General features: G+C 39.8%; 2 protein-coding genes across 18 annotated transcripts in view; one reads left to right on the top strand and one right to left on the bottom strand.

Moving 5' to 3' along the window:
- Window positions 1–14049, top strand: part of LOC143750007 (uncharacterized) — a 50454-nt gene extending 36405 nt beyond the window's left edge. For 7 of the 11 annotated variants that reach the window (XM_077242785.1, XM_077242783.1, XM_077242782.1 and 4 more), the window contains exons 5-9: window positions 399–661; window positions 740–1147; window positions 1304–1431; window positions 9437–9543; window positions 9650–10352. In XM_077242785.1, coding sequence (XP_077098900.1) covers window positions 399–661; window positions 740–1147; window positions 1304–1431; window positions 9437–9543; window positions 9650–9821 — 1078 coding nt within the window. In that variant the 3' untranslated portion in view covers window positions 9822–10352. Of the gene's footprint in view, window positions 1–398; window positions 662–739; window positions 1148–1290; window positions 1432–9436; window positions 9544–9649; window positions 10353–13298; window positions 13406–13484 lie in introns of those variants that run through there. The other 4 variants (XM_077242779.1, XM_077242781.1, XM_077242778.1 and 1 more) reach the window with 4 other exon arrangements.
- The window catches only part of cadm2a (cell adhesion molecule 2a), a 496729-nt gene that overhangs the window by 203334 nt on the left and 266819 nt on the right, over window positions 1–26576 (bottom strand). The gene's annotated exons all lie outside the window — the stretch shown is intronic.

Genomic DNA, 26576 nt, shown 5'->3' with positions numbered 1-26576 from the left:
GTGTAGTACCATCTGTATGCGTTTTAGTTCTGTGACCTAGTTTTCAGTTCATTGCTATGTTTCTCATTGATTTGGTTATTACACCTGTGGTTAATTTGTAAATTTCTTTCTGTTCATTGTATGCTCTCGTCATGATTACACCGGTTATTCGGTTTCCTAGCTCCTATAGTGTTCTGAAAAATAATTAAATTTTTTTATATACATATATTGGGTGGTTTTGTTCACCATAATAAATGCAATTTTGTCTCAACTAATGTTTTTGTTATACAAATATTATAACTGTAGTGAAGGAGTGAAGGAGTACAATTATACAAGAGCAACTTTTCATAATGATCTACGGTAAATGAGTACAAGGATAGTTATTTGTCTAGTAGTCAGCTTTTTTGTTTTATTTTTAGCAACCAAACAGGATATCACATGTTCTTGCTCAAAAGCAGAAGTCCATTTGAAGAAACAACTAATAATAATCTCACATTTAACACAAGAAGACTGAATATGTCTTTTTACGGCAATATGAACTTTCTCGGAAAACATGGGATGGACAGAGAAGATGAAGAAGAGATGAATATCTATGCAAATACTGATCCTATAAATAGTTTTGATGGCAGGACAGAAACGGAGAACTCAGAAACCAAGAGACACCAAACACCTCAACACACAGGTACAGAGACTAATTTTATTTTATCACACACATTTGAGTCATACGATTAATTAACATCTACATATCTGTGGTGTTCAGGAAGTGATTCTGTCAGGAACAAAAGCTCCAGAGCAGCTGCAGTGTGTTTGGTGTTGCTGTGTGTTCTTTTGCTGACTGCAGTCATAGTGCTGTATGTTCACATCCATACAAAGAGCACAAACTACACAGAAGAGCTACTGCTACTGACCAACAATACCAACCTCACAGAAGAGAGAGCCCAGCTACTGACCAACAATACCAGACTCACAGAAGAGAGAGATCAGCTTCTGACCAACAATACCAGACTCACAGAAGAGAGAGATCAGCTACTGACCAACAATACCAGACTCACAGAAGAGAGAGATCAGCTACTGACCAACAATACCAGACTCAAAGAAGAGAGAGATCAGCTACTGACCAACAATACCAGACTCACAGAAGAGAGGGATCAGCTGCTAAAGATTCTATGTATTTATTTGCTATACATCTATAATTTTTTAAAGCATGATAGATTTGGGTTGTGCTCTCAGTAACTTTCAGGTTCCATAATATACGAGTTTACTATCTGCTATAAGTTACTGACAGGTGAGTGTTAAAGGCAACAGCTAAACTGGTTGTTCACAGGTGGATGGACTTACTATAAATCCAGTTTTTACTACATGCCGAGTGAGAAGAAGAGCTGGACTGAAAGCAGAAGAGACTGTAGAGAGAGAGGAGCAGATCTGATCATCATAAACAACAGAGAGGAACAAGTGAGTGTAAGAAAGAATAATGTGTGTGTGCGTGTGTGTGTGTGTGTGTGTGTGTGTGTGTGTGTTTTATAGTAAAAGTGCAGCTGTTTTAATTTGGGCTTCTATGTTTCATGGCAGGCAAAACTAAAACTATTGCTTTTAAACTATTGTTTTTACTGTGGAAATACTCTTGTTCCATGCAGTTATAGGGTAAGTGGTGCTTGTTAACGTCTTGTTCTATTCCGTTACAGGTACAATACAAATGCATAAACACAATCTGATATCACTTACTCTGAAACCTTTATTTGAAAAAAAAACTTTTTTTTACAGATTTAAAACATTAATTTAAAACTTTTTTTCTTTTTTTTTAAAATCAACATTTCATTTCAAATGCTGAAGTCCTGATAGAAAGTAACCGGTTTTGTCCCCCTTTTATTTTTTTGCTTGCTTGGCTCCTCTTGTTCATTTTCTTTTTCTTGCTTTCCACTGATTAAAACTGCAGTAATGGAGTTTTGAGAAAACGTTGACTTAGCCTGAAAATTTGAACAAGCACAACTTACAGGTCCCACCCCCTTGCTCTCTGCTGCGCTACAGCCCTCCCTCCACAGCTCCTCCCACACAGCGGAGCCTGCCGTGAACGCGCAGGCTAGTAAGCAGGGCCACCGATGACGCGATAAACAGTTATGGCACATTCACTAATAGGGACGAAACATCAACAATATGCTTTACATCGACTATGGTCTGCCCATACTTTGACTACAAACTTGGTCCTCAAATCATTATGTATTTTGCAATACATGTAACTTCACAACGTTGCACTCTTTTTATAAGTTATAAATAGCTAGTAAGATAACGTTAATATAACGGTAACTAACGTTACAGTATGTAAGTAATTATTCTAGCGATATGTAATGCTAGATAAGGTTTGCTAGTACATTTCAGCAACATGACAAGCCAGTGAATTAGCAGGTTTCAATTATTGCTTAGCACAGTTCGATGACATCTTATCTAACGTTACATGTTATGCTGCTAGAGTTCTCTTACAAGAGTATCTCTCGTACTGCGTAATATCTTACGCTACGGGGAAAACCTCTTTTCCACGAGATATTGAAGCCAAAAATTATCCTTAATTTTGAATTAATGTAAAACGCTGTGCGGCAGCATGCAGACATAGGCAAGACGGCTAGCGCGCCTATTGGCTGCCCTGCGGCAACAGCAGCAGCCTATCGAGAGAGGCCCTGCGTGACACCATATCCAATGGGGGCATTTCGCGCCCATTTCGTCATGTCCCGCCAGAAAGGGCGTGGCCTCGTCCTATAAATATAGCTCGATTAGGCTGATACAACTGATTTTCATCTCTTCAGCGAAGCTCACGCATCGCTGGATCCGGAGTGAGAAGCCGCGCCGTCTGACTTTAAGCCTTCTGCGGGACGAGCCTTCGAGCCTGAAGCCGCTGGCCTTCACCTCGCCGCCTTCAGCCGCCGTACCTGCTACGCTTTCCGGCGTCAATATCCTTTTACTCTGCTGTTAAAGATGCTTCGTTCCTGTGGCTCGTGCCGAGCCGCACTCAGCGACGGGGACCGCCATTTCATCTGCGTTTCCCGCCTGGGTAAGGATCATGCAGCTCTCGCGCTCGCTGAGCGAGCTTTTGCCATGGTGACTCTGAGGACTCGCCTGGCATTTCTTCTCGAGTCTGCACTCCCGCCCGCTGTAGTGCCGCGCCGTAAAGCGCCATACTCAGCGGGTCCCCGAGCCTTCTCCAGCCCGTGAAAGCTCGCCGGTTTGCCCGACAGCTTCAATCGAGTCGCTCACTGACGAACAACGGCCGCCGCGCGCCGCCGCCTCCGCCATTATGACAACGAGATAGCTGCATCTGTAGAGAAGACCAGCTGCTCTATCCTGGCGTCGGACAGTGAGGATGGGGCGAGCTCTCTGGACCTCCCCCCTTCTGCCCGCGAGTCGTCAGGGAAACGGGCCAGTATCTAAACCGCGGCTAGCTTTCTTTACGTTATAAGAAAGCTACCCCGCCCCCGTGGGCGTGCGTCACTGGCGAAATCAGGAAAGAGTGTGTTGTTAGTCCCGCCGAGGCCGGACCAATCTCCATTTCTCAAACATTTCTCAGCTCCTCTTAGTTTGAGCGGCTGAAATTGTCAATATTGCTGCAGTGAGCCTGTTGTATAACACGCACGCCTGCAAACAAACGCCGACACACACAAAACTGCGATGACGCTCTTTATCCGCTCGGGCTAATTTAAGCTTTTGTCGTTACCCCCTGTGGCTCAGTGGCGAAACCCAAATCCTTCGCATGGGAGACCTGTGTTCGATCCCAGCTCTCGCAGCAGATACAATTTAGTCTCGCCACGGCCAGACTTACATCCAAACTTTTCACTTGTTCAGTTCCAAGAAAATGCGACTGTTCCAGTGTATTTTGCAGTAAACAAGCCGGTACCATGGCCCGCTTGCCTGCACACAAATGCCGTTTCCACGGCGACCCAGAAAAATCATATAAGCAGTGTATTTTCTGGTATTCCGGCCACAGCCGATGGTGTTATGAGTGTATTAAAAATGCCACAGCCCGGTGTTCATTTCTACACACAAACACAGCCCGCCACAGTGCAGGGCTCGCACAAATGAGATCGACTCATGTCAATTGTGCATTAAATGTAGTGAATGTGCCCACAAACCAGTGCCCACAAACACTACACACTGCATGTGCCACGTTTTCTGTAAAAGAAACCAACACGCATACAGTCAGCTAAGGCCCACGGTGTTTAAGTCTCGCCGCGGCCAGACTCCAGACACCGAAACTTCTCGCTCGTTCAGTTCCAAACAATGTGACTGCTCCAGTGTATTTTGCAGTAAATAAGCCGGTACCACAGCCCGCTTGCCTGCAAACAAACGGCAATTTTACGGCGACCCAGATAAATCCCAAAAAGAGTGTATTTTCTGGAATTCCGGCCACGGCCGATGGTGTTATAAGTGTTGTAAGAATGCCCACGTCTCAGTGCCCATTCCCACACACAGACACAGCAAGCCACAGTTCAGGGCTAGCACAAATAAAACAGACTCATGTCGATTGTGCAATAAATGTAGTGAACGTGCCCACGACACAGTGCCCACAAACACTACACAAAGCATGTCCCACGGTTTCTGTAAAAACAAAAACCAACACACATTCAGTCGGCGCGAGCCGACAGTGTTCTCAGTGCAATGAGTGTGCCCGCTATCCCGCGCCCCCATTCCCTCACAGACATGCCGAACCCCACGGGGCTCGTCCCACTCGCCTTCTCTCCACAACCTGTCAGAGAGAAGCTGAGCGCGGTCGGGCTGCCCGCTGTGATAGGCGCACCCCCCGCCTCGCACACTGCAAACACAGTGTTTATTTCTCAGCACACCGGAGCTCTACGGCCGCCGTTATGCCGCGGCCAGAGCCCAGATTTCATTCTACCTCTAGCTATTCACGCAGATGCGTGGGCGAAGCTTCCCGGGGTATCAGAATGGGTGCTGAATACTATAAAAAGAGGCTATTCGCTGCAGTTCGCTCGACGCTCCCGCCGTTGCACGTCGCGAAGTATCTCATCTACTTTGAGCCGAGATAGCGAAACTACTGAGCAAAGGGGCTATAGAACCTTTATCTCAGGCTCAGAGCGAAGGGGGTCTATACAGCAGATATTTTCTGGTACCGAAAAAAGACCCAAAAGACACTCAATTCTTGAGATTCGCCTTCGAGGGCCAGGCATACCAATACAAAGTCCTGCCGTTCGGCCTGTCCCTGGCACCCTGTACATTTACGAAGTGCATGGATGCGGCTCTCGCACCCCTGAGACTCCAGGGCAAGTGAATTTTGAACTACTTGGACGATTGACTGATTCTAGCTCGATCACAATCAGAGCTCATAGAACACAGGACCACATTACTCGAGCATCTCGAGAATCTGGGTCTCACAGTCAATTGGGTGAAGAGTTCGCTGTCTCCCAGCCAGAAAAATTCTTCTCTGGGAACAGTGCTGGACTCGCTATCCATGACAGCGCGTCTGTCGCCGGAGCGCGGACTGGAAATTCAGCGCGCCGCGAAATCCTTACGCCGCGGCTCGATAGTCCCGCTCAAAAGGTTTCAGAAAACGCTGGGCCTCATGGCCTAAGCAGCTTCAGTACTCCAGCTGGGTCTGCTTCGCATGCGCCCACTGCAGCTGTGGCTGAGAGCGCGAGTTCCGCGCCGGGCATGGACCGCTGGTCGCTTTCGCCTCCGGGTCGATCTAAAATGCGTTTCAGTTTTGGAACCTTGGAAAATAATCGACTGGTATCAGTCAGGTGTGAGTCTGGGGACTCCCTCGAGAGTGAAGGTGGTGTCCACGGATGCCTCCACCTCGGGAAGGGGAGCGCTCCTCGAGGGAAGACCGTTCTTTGGCCAGTGGTCGGAACGGAAAAAGCTCCTACACATAAACTGTCTGGAAATAATGGCAGTCGACCACGTGCTACGGCGCTTATTTCCCCTGATAAAGGGTCACCACGTCTTGGTCCGGTCGGACAACATGTCAGTGGTGGCATACATAAATCACCAGGGCGGCATCATGTCCCGAAACCTTTACAGGCTAACGGAACGCCTCCTGGTCTGGGCTCAGCACAACCTGCTTTCACTGAGGGCGGCACATGTGCCTGGTCACCTGAATCTGGGACCAGACAGACTGTCCAGAAACAATGTCCCAGCAGGGGAATGGTCGCTGCACCCGCAGACGATCCGACTGCTGTGGGATACATTCGGCAGAGCGCGGGTCGACCTGTTCACGTCACACGAGAACGCTCACTGTCCGAAATATTTCTCCAAAAGCAAGCATGCGCTGGCCCACGTCTGGCCCCGCTGTCCCCTCTATGCTTTTCCCCCTGTCTCGCTCCTGCCAGAAGTGATGGAACGAATCAGGGAAAACGGATGCCCAGTGCTGCTCGTGGCTCCACTCTGGACAAACCAGACTTGGTTCCCAGTCCTGATGCAGCTGACCAGCACTGCCCCGTGGCCAATACTGTTGAGGAAAGACCTCCACTCTCAGGCCAAGGGCTCGATTTGGCATCCTCGCCCGGAACTATGGTCCCTACATGCATGGGATTACCCTGCAAGATATCTGTACGGCCGTGGGCTGGGCCTCGCCGTCTACATTTATAAGGTTTTATAACCTAGAAGTTCCCGCCTTACAAGCCTAGCTTCTGTCGGTGTAGAATTCAGTGCTATCTGCCCCGCTGCGCCGGCCCAGATGCTGAGTTTTGCTTCTGCATCGCTCACTGATCGATAGAACAGCTCCATGGGTGTTGAATAACCTATACTATTACCCAGTTCAGGCTGAACACGTTCACCCTGTCTGTGTGAAACACTGTTAACATAACTAGCTCCTGTAGGATGCTATTTCATGGGGAATGATGCTTGCACCCTCTCTTCTCCAACTCTCTGTGAGTCTATGGTGATTGTTCACTATACATGCCCCGGGCTACTGCCCTTGGGACTTTGGTGTTGGATCCCAGTACGCACAGCGTGTTACAATGTGTTGCCCATAGCGTAAGATATTACGCAGTACGAGAGATACTCTCGTAAGAGAACGTACTCGGTTACTAACGTAACCTCAGATCTCTCTAGAGAGGGAACGAGTACTGCGTATCTTGCCGTGCATACAACAGCTCCTGTTCGCTTCGGCGATGAAAACCAGTTGTATCAGCCTAATCGAGCTATATTTATAGGACGAGGCCACGCCCTTTCTGGCGGGACGTGACGAAATGGGCGCGAAATGCCCCCATTGGATATGGTGCCACGCAGGGCCTCTCTCGATAGGCTATAAGATATTACGCTGTACTCGTTCCCTCTCTAGAGAGAACCGAGGTTAAGTTAGTAACCGAGTACGTTTTGGCACTCTTTTTCGCTTGTTTATCATCATCTGTCTTTTTCCTTTTACCTCTTTGTTTTAAGATGCAGGTGCCACTCGAGAAATTGGCAGTTTAGGTTGTTTCTCCACCATTAGCACAGCTGCAGCACACCGGCAATCTTGAGTTTGAACGACGGTAAGCGCTCGCGCTGTGCAAGAGAGGGGTTGATCAGCGCTTACACGAGCGTGATTGACACTGCTAAGACATTCCTCCTGGCTCTGATTGTTTTTTTCTGACCGGGAGTGGTGTATTTCTGCAAATGGCAATAGGACCACTGGGAGGAGCCATAGGAGCTTGATTTTTTCACAGATTATCTCTTGCTATTCTGTATTATGTATTAAACCCAGAAATGTTCTCACAAATGATTAGAAAATATTAGAAAATTAATCTCTGGGAAATTCCGAACTTTAGCATTTGATATGAAATGTTGTATTCTCAGTGGAAATATAATGCAAGCTTATGGGTTCCTAAAAGTCACACTTTTCCAAACAGCTTACACACCAATACAGAGGGTAATCCATACGACCCCGATGAATTAGAGGTCTGCAAGACTGTATGAAATATTGTTATATGGATAATATTATAAACATTATACATTGCCTATGCAATAAACGATTACGCGAGTACGACACGTGTGCAATGCATTAGCATACAGGTGACAGTTGACCATGCAGAGCATCAGGGAGAAGTTGAAGATGAGTTACTAAAAGTTCCTAATGCTTTGGGAAAAAAGCTGCATTTTGGAAGAGTTTGATTTGATTACCACAACAAACAATGAGCCTGAAATCTTCAACAGTGATTTTATTCTTTTTCTTCACAACACGCGCGAATGAACAGTGAATGATGACCAATGTACATGTAGCATAAAGTCACTCACTTTTTTTTAATTTTTATTATTATTATTATTATTATTATTATTATTATTATTATTATTATTATTATTATTATTATAACGTTAGCCAGTTGGCCAAGAGTTCTTTGAAATATTGTTCTTCAGTAAAATAACTTAACTTTAAAAAAAGGTAGGCCGTAAATCTTTATTTACTTATTTGCTGCTGGTTCACATAGCTTGGCTAAAAAGCTAAATTAAATTAAATACTAAACAATGAAATAAAACTTGAGATTAAAAAAATTGGGAATTTTAAAATAATTAATTCCATCTGGTTGGTATATCTCGCACTTTGATGTTAGTCATAATTCTGTGGTACTGATAGTTATTTTTAAAAATAAAATCAATGTTAATGCTAAATGCCTAGGTAAAAATAAATTATTAATTATTACTCAGAGTAGATCACCGCAGGATAAAAAGAGGTTAAAAGTTTTTTTTTTTTTTAAAGATCCAGAAAGCATGAACAATTATGCTAGAGTTAGCGTTTCAGTCAGGACAGCAGATTTCACTGTTGTGTGTGGGTGAAATATCGTCCTCAAGAAGATGATTTTTGGAATATAATATATCAATGCACAATCATAGTGACGCAGAATAAGCATTTACCGTATCTGAGAGACATGTAGCAGCGTGTTGATCTGCCAGTCTCTTCAAAGGAAGATTACAAACATCGAAAGCCAAATGATTATACACATCGACGACTCAGTTATTTTGGTGGTTTGCTTCACGATGTGAGTACAGCACTCTTTTACTTCATTGTCCCTTGTTGACTGACATTTTTTATTTTATTTGGCTAAAACAATATCGAGCTAGGCCTATATGTTTTGTCTCCCTCTTCTTGATAATCGGGCCGCTTGACAGGTTGCTTTAGGTTGTCATGACGATGATGTAGTTTAGGGCGGCATAAGTTTGCGTTCATTTACACTGAACCAAAACAGTATCAGAGTCGCCTTTGATACTAGGAGCTGATGTGGGTCTGACCCGGCATATTTTAAGTCTGCTTTTATGCGCCAATGTGTCTTTACACAGAATTTTGAGCAGACAAAGAGCCGCTTTAGAGCAGCCTTAACTCGTCTGTGTAAAGATGCCTTTACAGTATAAACCTACACATACTTACTTTATAGGAACACTGTTATTACAGAAAGGTACGCTTTAAATTTGTTTTACTTTTGCAGTACTTTATTGGCTGTAATCTAAAGCGTTACAGAAATGTGCATCTGTTTCATCTGCTCAGGATTTTGTTAAGAACATGACTGGTTCTGCTATAGTCTATATTGGTCTGACTGACAGTGTTGTGGAGAACACATGGAAATGGGTTGATGGAAGCACACTGACCTCTGGGTGAGAAAACACTGAACTGATTAATATCTAATAAATGATTCTTACAGTCAGTATCATATCACACAGAAAGCAGCACTGAACATCTAATGCTGATCTGTATTTTCAGGTTCTGGGCGTCTGGAGAGCCTAATGGAGGTAGAAGAGAGAACTGTGTCGTGACTGTGGCTGTGCCTACAAAGCCAGAGTGGGGTAATAGAGTAGGGTGGCTTGATGTTGAATGTACTAAAGCTTTTCAATGGATCTGTGAGAGGAGTATTTCACAACTCACACAGCAATAGAGACATCACACACCTTTTTTATGCAAGTTTAAGACAACAAAACTTTTGTAATAATTGATTATTATCTAAAGCAGTGATTCTCAACCTTTTTTCTGGAGGATGCTCTCAACTGCAAATTTTTTGTCAAACACCTATTTCATGTCCTGGAGTTTCTTGTAAAGAGCTGATGAGTTGAGTCATATTATATTGTGCAACATTGAACTCCAGAAAGGACTTGGGAGTGGACTTCACAGTATATCTGCCATATAAAGTGAGATTCCTGTCTGAAGGAAATGAACATATTCAGTTATTATTATTTTGTACATTATTCAGTTCTACATCACCAGTCATTGTGCATTAGTATAGTACAAAGAAAGAAGTTTCAATAAAACAAAGCCGTTAAAAATAAGTTAAGGTTCCAGCATTATTATTGAGTTTAAAATGCCCCTATTAGGCTATTTTGAAGGTTCTCAGTTTGAGGTACTGAATTTGGGATTTTCATTAGTTGTCAGTTTTAATAATCACAATTAAATGAAATAAACATTTGAAATATATCGGTCTGTGTGTAATGAATGAATATAATATCCAAATTTCACTTTTTGAATTACTGAAATAAATCAACTTGTTGATGATATTCTAATTATATGACCAGCACCTGTATAGTAAGAGTGAATTAAGTAAATATAAAAGTTAACCTTGATGATCTTCTCACAATTAATACAACATGATATCAACATCTTTTCATAGAATGCCAAGGAAATAAAAGATAAAAAGAAAAAAAACCCAGGAACTCTTCTCCTTTTTTTGTTGTTGTTGCCCTTTTTGGTCCTTCTGCCCCTGAGATAATCATGTTCAAGATAACGTCTTTATATCAATAATAAATAATACATATATTTTCTTAATTTCTCCAGTACCGATAATGTCCGTAGCTTATTGATACAGCGGTCTTTCAAAATTCAGCCTCGGGGCCCGTTCAATACCGGGTTTCAGTACCCATGCCTAGTCTTTACTTTTTTGAATGTCACTCCAAAAAAAAAAAAAAACTATAATTCTAAATTTCCTTTAGGGCTGAAAGGGTTAAGGCTCAAATCCTGCAATCTATCTCCTATATCACAGTGCCCTTTAGCCCCATCTAACCCCAGTTTGGACCAGCAGAAGCTAGTAAGACACTTTAGATGAAAAATATGGATGTGCAGAACTAAATACTTTCATTTCTAGTTTCCTAGGAGGGTTGTCTGAACAATTAGTCATCTTAATTGTTTCGGTCACACTTTAGATTAAAGTCCAATTCTCACTATTAACTAACCATTAACTATGACTTTTGCCTCTATAAACTCCTAATTACTGCTTATTAATTGTTATTAAGGTACAGTAGTTGTAAAGTTTGGGTAGGATAAAGGGATGTAAAATATGGTCGTGCAGAACAAGGCAAAAATATGTGTTTTCCAAGTACTAATAAACAGCCAATATCCTAGTAATATGCATGTTAATAAGCAACTAAATAATAGTAAGAATTGGAACCTAAACTAAAGTGTTACGGACGGAGGTTCAATCTGATAAATACATTTCCAGGCAGAAGTATAGATGGATTCACACTGTAGTGCAAGTAAGACACTTAAATTATATTGATATAAAAGTTAACTTACAAGATGAAGGAAAAAAAAGGAAAAAAAAAACCTTTATCTGTATTCTTCACCAAAACATTATTATATAAGAAGACAGGATATGACTGCTCAGTGTGGTCACATTGGTGTAGATAAAGTTCAGCTTCTAAAAGCATCAGTACACAGCAGCATCACACAAGCAACTTACACAATGGACTCTAAAAGACAGAACATCTGCAAGAGGACTCATGTCAATAGTAGCATTGAAGTACGAGAAGATGGTGAGGAGATGATCACTGATGCCAACAGAGACACAACAAACCGTCATGATCTCACGACAGAAACAGAGAACTCAGACACCGCAACATATCGAACACTTCAAAACACAGGTACTAGGACTCATTATAGTAACATAACTAACATGCACATTTAAGCCTAATGAGTGATTAAGAAATATTTATCATAATACATGCGGTGTTCAGGAAGAGATTCTGTGAGGAACAGAAGCTCCAGAGCAGCTGCAGTGTGTTTGGTGTGTGTTCTTCTGCTGACTGCAGTCATAGTGCTGTGTGTGTCGAACTCAGTAAAATTATTGACCAGTTTAACATCAAGTACAGAAACCTCACAAAAGAGATGGATGGGTTAAAGAACAGAAAATTAATCTTGGACAATAATATTACGAATTTATCAAATTATAATGAAACCCTGATTTAAAAAAAAACAGAAATTACAACAGGAGATGACAGAACTTTGGCAGAAGATACATGAAATGGGTAATAAAAAACTGCACTAAAGCTGCAAACATTCAATATACACAGAAGAGAGAGACCAGCTACTGACCAACATTACCAGACTCACAGAAGAGAAATATTAGCTACTGACCAACAATACCAGACTCACAGAAGAGAGAGATCAGCTACTGACCAACAATACCAGACTCACAGAAGAGAGTGATCAGCTACTGACCAACATTACCAGACTCACAGAAGAGAGAGACCAGCTACTGACCAACATTACCAGACTCACAGAAGAGAGAGATCAGCTACTGACCAACAATACCAGACTCACAGAAGAGAGAGATCAGCTACTGACCAACAATACCAGACTCACAGAAGAGAGAGATCAGCTACTGACCAACAATACCAGACTCACAGAAGAGAGGGATCAGCTACTGACCAACATTACCAGACTCACAGAAGAGAGAGATCAGCTACTGACCAACATTACCAACCTCACAGAAAAGAGAGATCAGCTACTGACCAACAATACCAGACTCACAGAAGAGAGAGATCAGCGACTGACCAACAATACCAGACTCACAGAAGAGAGAGATCAGCTACTGACCAGGAACATGCAATTGACAAAAGAGAGAGATGGATTATCATCAAATAACAGTGACATGCTTAAACAAAGAGACCAGTTAAAGCAAGAAAAAAATGAACTGTTGAAAATGGGTAATCATGAACTACAAACTAAAAAGACCAAGCTTTGTTGTACATAATACATATAGGAATTATTTATGAGCAGCTGGTTAAAAATTCGTTTGGTAGATCAGTGTGATGAAAAGGTGTTGCTTTGTGTTTACAGATGGATGGGTTTATTATCAATCAAGTTTTTACTTCATTTCCTCTGAGAAAAAGAGCTGGACTGAGAGCAGAAGAGACTGTAGAGAGAGAGAGGAGCAGATCTGATCATCATAAACAAAAGAAAGGAACAAGTGAGAGAAAAAAGATTGGAGAGAGAGAGAGGGGAAAAGAGAGAAAGTTTGTGCATGTATTTGTGACAGTGATCCATCAGAGAGCACTAAAGTTTGTGATGGATTGATGCGTATTGTGTATGGCTGTTCAGCAATGATAAAAAAAATTAAGTATACATGTTTGATTCATTCTACTAGGAGATTGTAAACATGATTTCTGGTGATGCTGAAGTCTGGATTGGTCTGACTGACAGTGTTGTGGAGGGCACGTGGAAATGGGTTGATGGAAGCACACTGACCTCTGGGTGAGAAATCATTGATTTAAATATTATTATTTAAAAAAATGATTCTCACTGGACATCTAATGCTGATCTGTTGATGAAGTACATGGAGGTCTGGAGAGCCCAATGGACAAACATCAGAGAACTATGTTCTAACTTGTGCAACAGGGTGGATTGATCATCAATGCCATGAAGCTATAGATGATTTGTGAGAAGAAAATATGATTCATTTCATTTAATATTTTAACTTAGTTGTTATTTGAGATTTCAAGTTTATATAATATAAACATTGGAAAAAAAAATCTCTCCGATTAGCAGGTACACATACCAGTTTTTACGCATCTTCTGAAAGAGTACTGGATCTCCTGATCAAAACACATACAAGGAAGATTCAGAAACAAGCGATATCACGTGTAATCGTATGCATATGTAAAATAACGCGATCATCAACATTAAACAGCATATAAATCAAAACTGCCTAATGTTCCTGAATGAAATGTTGACCCAGGATGAGATATAGGACTGTGCAAGCATTAGGGGTGTTGATGGACTCGATCTACTCCATATATGTTTTGATCATCATTCTGAATCCGATCCAAATGTACTCTTTGACAAAAAATGTGATTTTCTCAGCTTTTTGCTCAAAATTTTACCTTTTTTATGAAATTTACGCACATTCAAGTGTTGATAAAAAAAAAGAATGCATGAAGCTAGAATAAAAGTTATTTTTTTGTGGTTTAAAAACAGATGGTCTTCTTTCTTTTGATATATTGCATTTTCATATATTCATCCAACAAAATATTATGTGGGCCATGTTTGTGAAAATGATCAAGAACACTGGAGGTGGATGGCAACTGTTTTTAAAAATGCTGGCGGGGAAAGAATTAATATTTACGGACTAGAGCGGCTACTCAACATTCATTCTACTTCCAATATCTAAATATAGGGCAGTGCGATATAGCTAAAAAAAAAATATATATATATCACAATATAATGTTTCATAATTATCATTCGGTATCGATAATTATTGACATTTGAAAACATTCTTAAAGAAAAGTAGAAAAGTTTGAATTTAAACCTCTGTTTTTTTATTTTTTTTATTCATCCACATTAAGTAATTCAACAAATTGTATTAGTTTTAGCAGTCAAAAACAAAATTAAATTTAAACAAAAAATCTTAACATAACATAGTCTTAACATAAGAAAGTGTTAAAGAAACTCTTGAACTTAAAATATTAGAAAATGTGTGCAATAAAAAAAAGTGTTTGTAGAACAAACGAGGCAAACTTTGCGCTAGATCAACATCTGTAATAAGTAGTTGTGTAATTGTTCACAAAATTCACGGTTTGGTTCGATACGACACTGTAATGATTAGTCCTGGAGGCAAGCTGGCTGAGAACCCAAATGCAACTTCAATTTACAAACGTGAACAAACACAAAACAAAGGCATGGCAAGGCATGAAACAAGAACAATGACCGGAAACATTCAATACTAGAAAAAGACACAGGGCAAACATGAGGGCTTAAATACACAGACTAACTACTAAGGGACACCTGTGAACAATTAAACAATGAACCAATAACAACATGACACATCAGACAAGGGAACACAGGGCAGGATCACATGACTTGAACAAGGGATCACATGACATACATGAAACAGGAACAATGAACAAAAACCAAACCGTGACAGACACTGTGGTGTCAGGTTCGGTCCAAAAAGAAAGAAATGCCAGAGATATTTCCTTGATTTAAAAATAAATAAATAATTCATTAAAAGAAAAATTATTTTTAAATAAGTGTGACTTTTCCTACATCTATAAATGGCGGAAATCTTTGAAGGATGAACAAATAATGTTTTGGTCATCACATTAAAAAATTGCATTTAAATATGATAATATTTGAGTTTTGAAGTGCTGGAAAAAGATGTGTGACGTACTTGAAGCGCAGCTGCCTTTTCCACACGTCTTTTGACGCGATTTGTGAATTTGCAATGCGCGTGCATTAAAATGAAAATACTGAGCGCTATATCGAACATGTTTTATCATGTTACCGACAATGGTGTACTACTGTCGATAAATACCGATACCGTTTTATCGCCCAGCCTATCTCAATACCAGTGATGCCAAACGACCAAACGATGAGCTCAAACACACATCAGATCAAGAGTCTGCAGCCTTACACTAGGAACAACAGACTGATGTCAATTCTAGGCTAATGGCTAAATCTGGCTAGCATTTACTTCCTAGAGAGAAAAAAAAAACATTTCCTATGATGTTGTTTGAGCACACAGTAGAATGTTCAGTCTTTATTTCCACAGATACATGACTTGAAAGCAGTTTATCTCTTGATTATGCTCTTAGTGTGCTTTACATCGGCAACAGACATTTCACAGGAGGCAATTGATGATTTTTGGAGACAGAAATAATTATTTTTTGGTGAAAAGTTGTCTAAAATGTTGTGCTTCAATATGTAATTAATGGTTCATGATCAAATTAAATATGTACGGGTCTAAGTTGCATACGTTTCCAGGAGAAGCCTTTTTACCATCTTTACCAAGAGTACCTCTCCGTTAGTTTGGTGCTACAGTATTTACATGAATCATTCAGCACAACATTGCTAACATTTGTTATCTCGGTTATTTACAGATACGTTAATGAAGCTAAGTGACATGATGTACAACGCAGCTAGAAGCTAACGTTAACGTTTTCTAATGTTAGGCTAACGTTACGTTAGAGATGTTAAAGATAACGTTCAAATACGTTGTTGACTTATCTTAGAACAGATGTAGACATCCTTGTTTAATTTATCCACGTTTAGTTGGTGTTGTGGTCTACCACATAACTTAATCCCCTTATCTCGGTTGAAATGCGGGTTGGGGATAGGTAAAAAATACACACCGTCACCCAGCCTCTCCGGATACCTTGTGTCGGAGTTGCATGTACCCCATGCACGATGTTTGACCATTTAAAACTTAAAATGACAATAAAAAAACATAAAAACGAATGAAAAATGACTAACTGCAATGCATTTCAATGGACGAGGAAGCAGAGAATGTCCGAGTGTATTGGGTTAGCTATGCGCACTGTGATTGACTCATTGCATTCGGGGGTGTGGCTTAAGGAAATTTGAGACAACCTAAATTATATTTTGAAGTTCATTAGAATGACGAACATGAAATAAAATATGCTTTTTTATGTGCCTTGGCCTTTAACCAGTCTACAGACAGCTGGTGTCTCATAGAACTGCAGGTGATACTAAGTTTCTTACATTACAAATCTGTTCTGAGGTCTTAATCTTTATGTTCTGGAAACAAAGACAGACTAAAATATCAGAATCAATTTCAGGTGACTGTTTACAAAACTGTTAAACACATGTATGCATTAAAACACCTGAAGAAAGCCTGCAGTTGACTTCATTATGACACATAATGAAAAATGTGTTCATTATATCTCTGAAACCGTTTTAAACTCATCTAGTCGACTCATTGGGGAAATATGCAGTGAACACACATTTAATGTCAATACCCAATCAAAACTAAAGGTAATAGAAACCAGGCACAAGTATTTGGGGCCATGGAAATGCCCTCTGAGGCCCTCACCTCTCTGCTTCATCGATTTACAACCTTTTCCAGGACTTCAGCAACCTTTATTGATCTCCCACTTTGATACAATTATTGGATATTTGTCCTGTACTTGAACTGAGAGACATTCAGGAGAAAAGGGTTCATAAATGAGTTTTGGGACAAAAGAAATTTAGAAATAATAATAATATAATAATAATAATATGTTTATTTTATATAGCGCCTTTCAGAGTACTCAAGGTCGCTTTACAATAAAATACAAATAAACATGACATAGAAACATGACATAGAAACAATAAAAATAAATTGAGATAGTGGTACATAAACATAGAAATCAAGGGAAACAAGTAGCAAAAAGATACGTTTTAAGGTGAGTTTTGAAATCGTGTAATGATGAAAGGTCACGGATGTGTTGGGCAATAGAATTCCAGAGAGTTGGGGCAGCAGTACAAAAAGCCCTTCCACCAAATGATGATAGTTTGTGCCATGGGATCGTTAAAAGACCGGTATCGGAGGATCTAAGTGTGTGAACTGGGGAGTAGGTATGGATGAGATCAGAAATATAGGTGGGGGCAAGACCATGTAGTGCTTTGAATGTGATAAGGAGTATATTGTAGTTAATATGAAAACGTACTGGTAGAAATGGCACTAAGGATGGAGGTGAAATTAATACACCAAAAACTCCTGAATATTAAATACATGACATGACAATCAGCCACTAGTACAAACTGAATCACTAAAATAAGTTGGTATGTACAAGCTAGCCATAGTAGCATTACAGCTCACAGTTGCCATGATTTTGGAACATTCTGAAATGTGGAGAACACAAGCTCTTGACAATTTCACATTTTATTCTACAACATAAAATACATCCGTATTACCCCACTCGTGATTTTTTAAGCTGTTATGTGTCTTGAAAAAGGCGGTTGAAAACAAGTGGCTAAATGGGACTACAGAGGCAGTCGGGGACATTAAACATCATCACGCCGAACAGGTTTAACTCAGTCCACTTTTACAGCCTCGATATGCTCATAATTGTCCTCTTCTAAACTATTCTCCAACTTTCAGGGAACATGCTTTTAGATAAAAAAATACAATTAATCTTTAAATAAAATATAAAATCAAATAAACATATGTTTACAAAAGACTCTAGAAAAACACTGTTCCTTAAAAAAGTGAATAAAATAATAAAATTAAAATAAATTGTTGAAAAAATTTAAACATTACAATTTAATTAAAAAAATAATAATAATGCTGCTTTAACAAAAAATAAAATCTGTTAAAAACAATAGGGAAAAAACAAATATAATAAATAAAAAAATCAACCATAACATTTTATAAAATTACACCATTTCTAAAACTTTGCTTTGTTTGCTTAAGAAACAAATAAATAAATCGATTAATTAATTAAATAAATGTAAAAAATCATTTTTGCCTCAGGGTCAGTAAAAATGTCACCAGTGCAAGTCAAAATCTGAACTGCTGGCCCGTTTGGGCTGGCTGGAAAAAAAAAAACATGTCGTGATTGTCGAGCCCTGACAAGGTCACAGCAATCAGCATGTACGTTCCTACAGCATTTTGTGTAATCTTCTTAACCTGAAACAATTTCCGACAATAACATGCGACCATAAGCCAACACTATTAGAGATAATGAGACATTTATTCAAATGTGATTGCATGACTCTCCAACCTAATCTGGGTTAAATACAAACACCCATTAAAAGGCCTTGCAGTGGCTTTGTTTGAACGAGATTGTGACTATAGTGACAGAGTGTGTTGGGTTAATTATGGCCGTCGTCCACTATTAGCGATGACGAGGCCACATTCCACTAGTCTGTTCTGATAACTTTTGGCTGTCTGTGTAATGAATTGCAATTCAGTGCGGAGAGGAAGCTGTGTATCAAAAACAATTAGACTCGATCACACTGACTCATAATCACCCTAATTATCTGTATTTGCATCCTGATTAAATATTTATCTGCTATGATAAGATGCCACACTGTATTTATTTGAGACGGACTGCAGTGTGCGGTTTAAGACAGATAGAAGATGGCTAGATAAAGAGACAAATGAAGGAATATCAGGCGGATACAATGACCCGGCAAGTCCGGGGAAGTTTTCCGAGGCCTCTCGAGCCCTTGGTTGGCAATTACTGACAACTATATCACAGCCTGACAACATGAAATCCTCTTACCAGATCATTCAGTGTAACACCTCATGATTTGAAATGGCCCGGTCACTTTGTGTCATTCAGTAACTGTCAAGTTCAGACCAAGCAGCCACAGAAATTACTAGGGGAAAATGGGCATGGACCAAAAAAAAAAAATGCTCAGAGAGGAGAAACCTGATTCCATCAGAAAGAGGAGAGATAAATGGATTCTATGTAAAGATTGTTGAGAGTGGAGCGAGAGAGAGAGACACGCAGATAAACAGCAGCTCGTGTGTGAGACAGACAGAGTGAGAGAACGAGGAAACGCCTCTCAACTCTGTGATTTAACGGTCCGGAGAGCCGTGCCCGGCGGCAGACGGGGAAACAGTTGGCAAGCCTCTCATTACGGTGTCGTGCTAGTGTCCCTCTCTCTCTTTGCCACCTGTCCAGCATACCTAATGCCACCCTGGCACTCTGCCACCTCCATTGGCTGACATCATCAAAGAGAGCGAAGGTGGGGCGTCACCCCAGACTGGCAGCAAAGAGATAGGAAGTTGTCTAATGCCATATGTTTTTGCCCTTCCAAACCACAGGTCATTACTGCCACTTTTTTTTTAAAATTATTTAAGTTTAATTAACCCGTCTATGTGGTCCCTCTTATGGGGCCAAGTGCTTGATCCTGACAGAAGCCGGGGGTCTTTAGAAGTGCTAAGCACTTTGTGAGATCACAGAAAAGCAGTCTGTAATCACATCGTCTCCACAGAATGCTCAACACCATGTCTGACAAAACTGTTGGACGGCATAAAACCCCAACAGCTTGACACAGAGACAGTACTTTCTTCACAATGTGCCGTTATAATTAATGTTGAGAATTGAGAACCAATTGATTTTCATGACAGCAAATGATTCACATGCAAAAGTCTTACGAGCAGTTCTTTTAAAGTGAATCAAAAAAATACAGCATGACGAGTAAAGTCTGTTTCCCGAGTTAATGACTCATATGTATGATTCTTTTTAGTGAATCAAAAACATATAGGAAGTCTGGATCTATGAGAATTTGCTTTTAGTGACTAAAAAAAACTAAACAAAACTTGACCAGTGAAGCTAATGACTCTTACAAATGGTTATTTTAAGTGAAACACACAGCACGTGAAGTCTTCATTCTCAAGGTAATTAGCTGATTATTTTTAATGAATCAAAAACATACATACAAAAACATACAGATTTTGGGGAATCATAAACATTCATAACAATCAGTGTAGTCTGATTCTCAAGTTAATGGCTGTTAAGAGTTGACTCTTTTTAGTGAATCAAAAACATACCTACATGAAGTCAGACTCCTTAGCGAATGACTTATGAGAAGGGGTGGGACAAAATATCGATAGGGCGTTGTCGAATATCGTTTTCCTTCTCTGTGCGATACGAGAATCGATACGCTGGCACCAAGTAATAATAATGTGCTCTAAATAGATTTCTCTGCTCCCAGTATCACTACTTCACGCTCCTCGAGGTAGCGCTCAACACATGAATGAGGGAACCGTGAACATGAGTTAACTAGCCTAAGAAAAATAGTTTTTTTAACATAATGGCAGACAGCAGTAGGAGTAAAATAATACATGCCCCAGCCACGTATAAGTTCAAAGTCTGAATGCACTTCGGCTTTTATTGCATTGATGGGACAAACATGTTGTAAATAGACGTCTTTGACGGTCTTAACCGAGCACATACACAGGTACCTACGGAAGCGTTTGAAAGCAGGCGTCTAGCAGTGGATCCCTAATATATCCACTGATAGACGCCGCTTTCAAACCCTCCCGTGTGTATCTGTGCAAGCGATTGATAACGAGCGTCAAAGACAACATGTTTTTCAAGCGTTGATCATTGTAGCCAATCACAGACATGTTGAGCGCGTGAACATAATGGCCAATCAGAGGTGTTTAAGAATTCACTCAACAGTGCTCAAAATATGCTAAGGGGAAATGCTGGTATCCTCACATTGTTACAATTTTAAAACACCCAAGTCAGTACCGTTGACCCAGATTTATTTTAAGGAAGCTGGTATACACTCCCAGGTTTAAATAAAAGAGGTTGGATAATGTTTAAATGTACCAGGTTTATGTAAAACAAGTCGATAAGCAGTTAAATGTGTCAGCTAACACACAAAGTGTAAGCTTAAGTTATAGGCCTATACGCATAAAATGTTTAATTTACTTAAAATGTTAAATTTAATTTACAGACTGTAAAACCTTGTGTGCTGTTTTCTAACAGTTTGGACTTGAATATAGAGAGAAAACGGCAATTAATCTGTTTACAGGCATTTTGTTTTCATAGACAGATATCGTGATGTATCATTATAGGATTGTCTCGCAATATATCGATTATCGCATAATTTGCTGTATCGTGATATTATCAGTATCGTGAGCCGTGTAACATATCATATTGTATTGTGAGGTACCCTGCGTAGTTATGAGCAGTTCTTTTAAATAGCTAATTCAGAAACATAGTACAATAGGTCTGATACCCGAAGATAGTTACTTAGTTTTAGTTAAACAAAAACATACAAGACGTCTGAATCCTTAAAAAAGCAGTAGCTTTTAGGGTCTGATTCCTGATGACTCTTATGAGCTGGTTCCGTTTAGAAAATCAAAAACAAACTGGAAATCTGATTCACAAAAAAATTTTTTTAGTGAATCATAAATATTAGGGCTGGGAGAAAAAAAAAACATTCACCTAGCTTTCGCAATTAGTTTTTAAACGATTTAAAAATAAATTGTATTACAGAATCAATATTAATTCAAATTAAATTGCTTTATTTTTGCCCTTGCAATAATCCGGATTTACAGAAGTTGGTCCCAACAGAGGATGAAATGTGTCGTTATCTTTGAGTTTGAGTGACGTAATATCCCTTTCAAGTGGACGCGTGAAGAGACTTGAGACTGAATGCATTGAAAAGTGCGCTACTCATATGCTGAGAGAGATAAGACAGTAGAGCTGCACGATTAATCTTTAAAAGACTGTGATCTCGATTCAAACACCCATGCGATCTTCTTCCATTCCATTCAGTCTATTAAACCTTTGACAAAATCATATCGCATTCAAATATGTGTTGGCGCAGCCGCTGACCCAGAGAGAGTAGTCATAAAACAGCTTCATAAACAGTCTCTTCAACCTCAAAGTATCATTATTTTTGTGATACAATAGTTCAAATTATCATCGAAGTACTGGGATAAAAGTTTAAAGATCAAATATAAACACAGATGTCTACGATAGCGATCAAAGTAGAGTAAATCAGCTTTTGATAGAAACTTGGTGCTTAAAATAACACATTTATCGATGACATTGTTTTGCCACTAAGTGACTGTTAAAAAATGTATTTGTTATTGTCATTTATTTAAGAGCATGTAGTAGCCTACTGTATGATGTTTGATGTGATGTCAGAAAGATGTGATGAATTGTTTTTGTAAATATGACTCATCTTATACATCATGTACTTTTCCCCATGGTCTAGTGTTATTATTTTTTTTTATCGCAATATATGCAATATCTAATCGCAATACTTGTAGAATCGCAATTCTTTTTTTTTTTTATTGCAATCGTACCGGCACCAGCCCTAATAAATATTCAGCACAGCCAATGAAATATTATTCTGGAGCTAATGGCTCTCACTAGCCACCACTTTTAGTGATTCAAAAAACATACACCTCAACCATTGAAATCAAATTCAAGCAAATCACTCTTACAAATGTTCCATTCAGCATGAGCAGTTAAGTATGATTCCCATGCAAATGAGCTTGACTGGAAACGATGTACGTTTTTGATTCAGTAAAAAGCAAATAAAAAATCGTAACATGTTTTTGAATTGCTTTTTAGAGAATACAGCATAAGCAGTATAGTATGATTCCCAAACAACTGACTCTTATGAGGGATTTTTAATCCCTTCCCTAAACAAAATATACTACATGGAAAAAGTTACAGATGCTGTAACAAGATTCAGCCAGTCAACAGCAGGAGCTTGTAATCTTACACTAGCGCAACCTATTAATAACCTTCCCACAATCAATATGCACATTAGTACTCCTGTATAATTCAATACAAATATAATTCAATACGTCCCTTGCACTAAAAAGCCCATATTAGGCTATATTAAGAACAATATGAAACCATATCATACATTTCAGTTCTTAAATTTCACCCCCTATGGACATGAACATCCAAACCTCCATGTAATTAGAAACTTTTTTGTTTGAACTTTCTGCCATGACCTTTTGACAGCCCTGTAAACAAATGAACAAGCATTCCCTCCCCTCCACTATTCCCTTGCAGCAAGGCCTCTTGGGTAATGCAGTCCATACTTATAATACTGAAGAGCCTGTCTTCTCAGGTGTACATTTTCTTTTTCATTCTCTATACTCTGTAAGGCAAAGCTGTCCTAAATGCAATTACTGTACACAGCAGAGCGGAGCGGAGAGTGTCCGCAGGGATCGCTGGTAAACAGGATGCAGTCAGGGGGTGCTGGAGTTTTGCTGCTACCTAATTTAATTGGCGCAGCTACTCAGCTAGCCCCAGGTGACCGCTACATGGAATCTTTATAAAGAATACAGTTAAATCACCCTAGGCTATACTGATGCATCTTTTTTTTTCAAGATCCCTTTGTGCTGAGTTTTTTTTATTGCTTTCGCTCCATCCCAGGCAGGAACTATTGTCGGCATGATAAGTTTATAAGGAAGATATTAAGAGTGTAAACAGTGATGGTACCGCTGAGATGAAAAATAAAGAAGAGAAATGGTCTGCAAGGAAGAGAGAAACCATGACAATGAAAGAGAGGATGGTAACTGAATCCAAAACCCTGCTGTTATTTCTTAGTTGGAAGATGCGGATGAACAATGATTGCACCAAAGCAACCCATACTTCAAAATCTTTATGAAGAACAATGTAAGTGTTAATCACTCAAAATTATCAAGTGTAAAATTAAAGCTGTGGGCAATAACTATATACCCTTACATAAGTTGATTTAAGTCTGTATACACAAAGGCGGAGATTTTATGGGGACATATTATAGCTGCTATTAAAATTTTTTTTATATATATATAGGTTTAAAGCTACACTGTGTAAGATTTTCTCCCATCTAGCGGTGAAATTATATATGACTACCAACTGAATATTACTTTCTATCCCCTCCCATTCCGAGGGCGTTTTAACTCCTACGGTGGCCATATAATATATCACCCTTGGAATCGGCTACCTCAGCATTATCAGATTAGGCTACATTGTGTACAAAGTAAAAGAAATGAAAAATTTAAAGCTGCAAGCAGCGATGAAAGGGCCCTCGCACCTGCCACCCAGTGGCTTTAAGAAGACAGAGCACAGTGGGCATTGTGCATTCAAGTAGGTAAATATAGGAGGACTATGTCAAAGTCAGTCAAAAAATGTCCTTTATTATGGTGATAACATGCTTTATCACTCAGCTAAGTGTTGCTAGCATTTTTAGTATGTTTCTAGCATGTTTAGCACACATTGGCATATTTTAGTATGTGGCTAGTACTGCATTACAGTGTAAACCATGTCACTTCCTGTTGCCAGTAGGTGGCGCTATGACTATAACTGAATATCGCCATGTATATGTGCTCAGGCAGGACTCTTATCAAACATGTGAAGTTTGGGGCAGATTGGATATTGTATGCTTAAGTTACAACAACTTCCTTTTGCATTTAAAGCATTTTAAGTGTTGCTAGCATGTTTTAAAATGTTTCTAGCATGATGTTGCATATTAAGTTGGGTAAGTTGGAGTTACAGCAAATTCCTATTTAATTGCAGTAATAGCAATTTAGTTAGCTAAGTGTTTGCTAGCATGTTTTAGCATGCTTCTAGTATGTTGCTAGCATGTTTAGCACTTGATGGCACTTTTTAAAATGTTATTAGGAGTCCACAACAGTGTTAAACATGTCACTTCCTGTTGCCAGCAGGTGGCGCTATGACAAACTGAATTTGAGCATGGACATGTGTTCAGAACAGAACTCTTATCAAACGTGTGAAATTTGGGGCAGATTGGGCATTGTTTGCCTGAGTTACAGCAACTTCCTGTTTCATGGCAAAACATCGAAATTTGTCAGGCCGCCGAGGACACGCCCTAAGATCTTTGCAATTTAACGTCGCAAAGGCCTTAAAATGACACTTACCAAATTTGAAGATGATCAGATTAAAACTGTAGGAGAAGTTCGTTAAAGTACGAAGCCTTAAAATCTCAAAAGCTGCATACAAATCAGAGAGGAAGTTCAAAATGGCTGATTTCCTGTTGTGTTTAGGGCTATGCTCCAAGAGACTTTTTTGTAGGTATTGGGTCATTACACGTATGTACCGAATTTCGTACACGTACGGGATTAGTACGGGATTATTAGGTCTTGGGATCTAATAATTTAGAAAACTGTTATTCAGCACAGAGACTTTGTTTTATTAAAAGTGAAATTAAAGACATTTCTGAAGGATAATTTGACACTGAAGACTGGAGTAATGGTTGCTGGAAATTCAGCTTAATTTTTGATCAAATTAATGCAATGTATGAATTGTATACACACAATCCTAAACATTGGTTTTGTTCACATCTATTTACACACACAAAGAGCTTTGTGAACTTTTTACTATACAATTTCGGAGATCCTAATAATTCATCTTCAGCAAGCAACGCAAGTCCTGCTCTTCAGATCACACTCACAGCTCTGGAGAACCTTCATGCACAGTTCATCAATTCTAGATGCCACAAGAGCAGCTTGATTGTCACCGAAAAACATGTACATCCTGAAAATATTTGATAGTAGTATAAATGATCATCATCAAATGTTAATATTTTTCATAACGTTCTCGAAAGAAAGAAAGAAAGAAAGAAAGAGAAAGAAAGAAAGAAAGAGAGAAAGAAAGAAAGAAAGAAAGAAAGAAAGAAAGAAGCAAGCTAGACCGATAAGTAGTGCCAAAATGTGGCCACAGAAAATCAGTGCCCGGTTGCATAAAGCACCTTAAGTTCCCTTTCGTTGTCACTCCGAGTTACGTCCGATGACGACGAATGGGGTTTCGCTTAGAAAGCCTATCAACTTCGAGTATTACAAAATGAGCCAATGGCAAAGAAATGCCATGGGTCTGCGGAATTTGCATGACGTAACTCCGCCCCACCTCGTGGGTATAAAAGGAGGATGCCGGCAACAGGCAGATATGTTTTCGCTTCGGAGCCAAGTGTAATTCTTCACTCCTTAAGCTATCTCTGATTGTCAGCTTCTTACGAGACGAGCAACTCTCCAGTGTTGGTGTGACGGCGATCTCCCGGCGAGTGCACACTTCCTGCTTATCTTAGCGTGGTTTGCCAGCGAGTGTGTTCTCCGCGGGCGCTTCAGCACTGAGTTTCTCTCACAAAAAGAGCTTGCACGCGGCACGTCTTTTTAAAGATGCCTCGCCCGTGCACTTCTGGTTGCGGTCGG

Source organism: Siphateles boraxobius, unplaced genomic scaffold (assembly GCF_051911475.1).
Source record: "Siphateles boraxobius isolate OS27281-9 unplaced genomic scaffold, OSU_SipBor_1 25, whole genome shotgun sequence".
NCBI lineage: Eukaryota > Metazoa > Chordata > Actinopteri > Cypriniformes > Leuciscidae > Siphateles > Siphateles boraxobius.
Note: the sequence above shows the minus strand (reverse complement) of the source record. Positions and strands in the feature narration are given on the sequence as shown.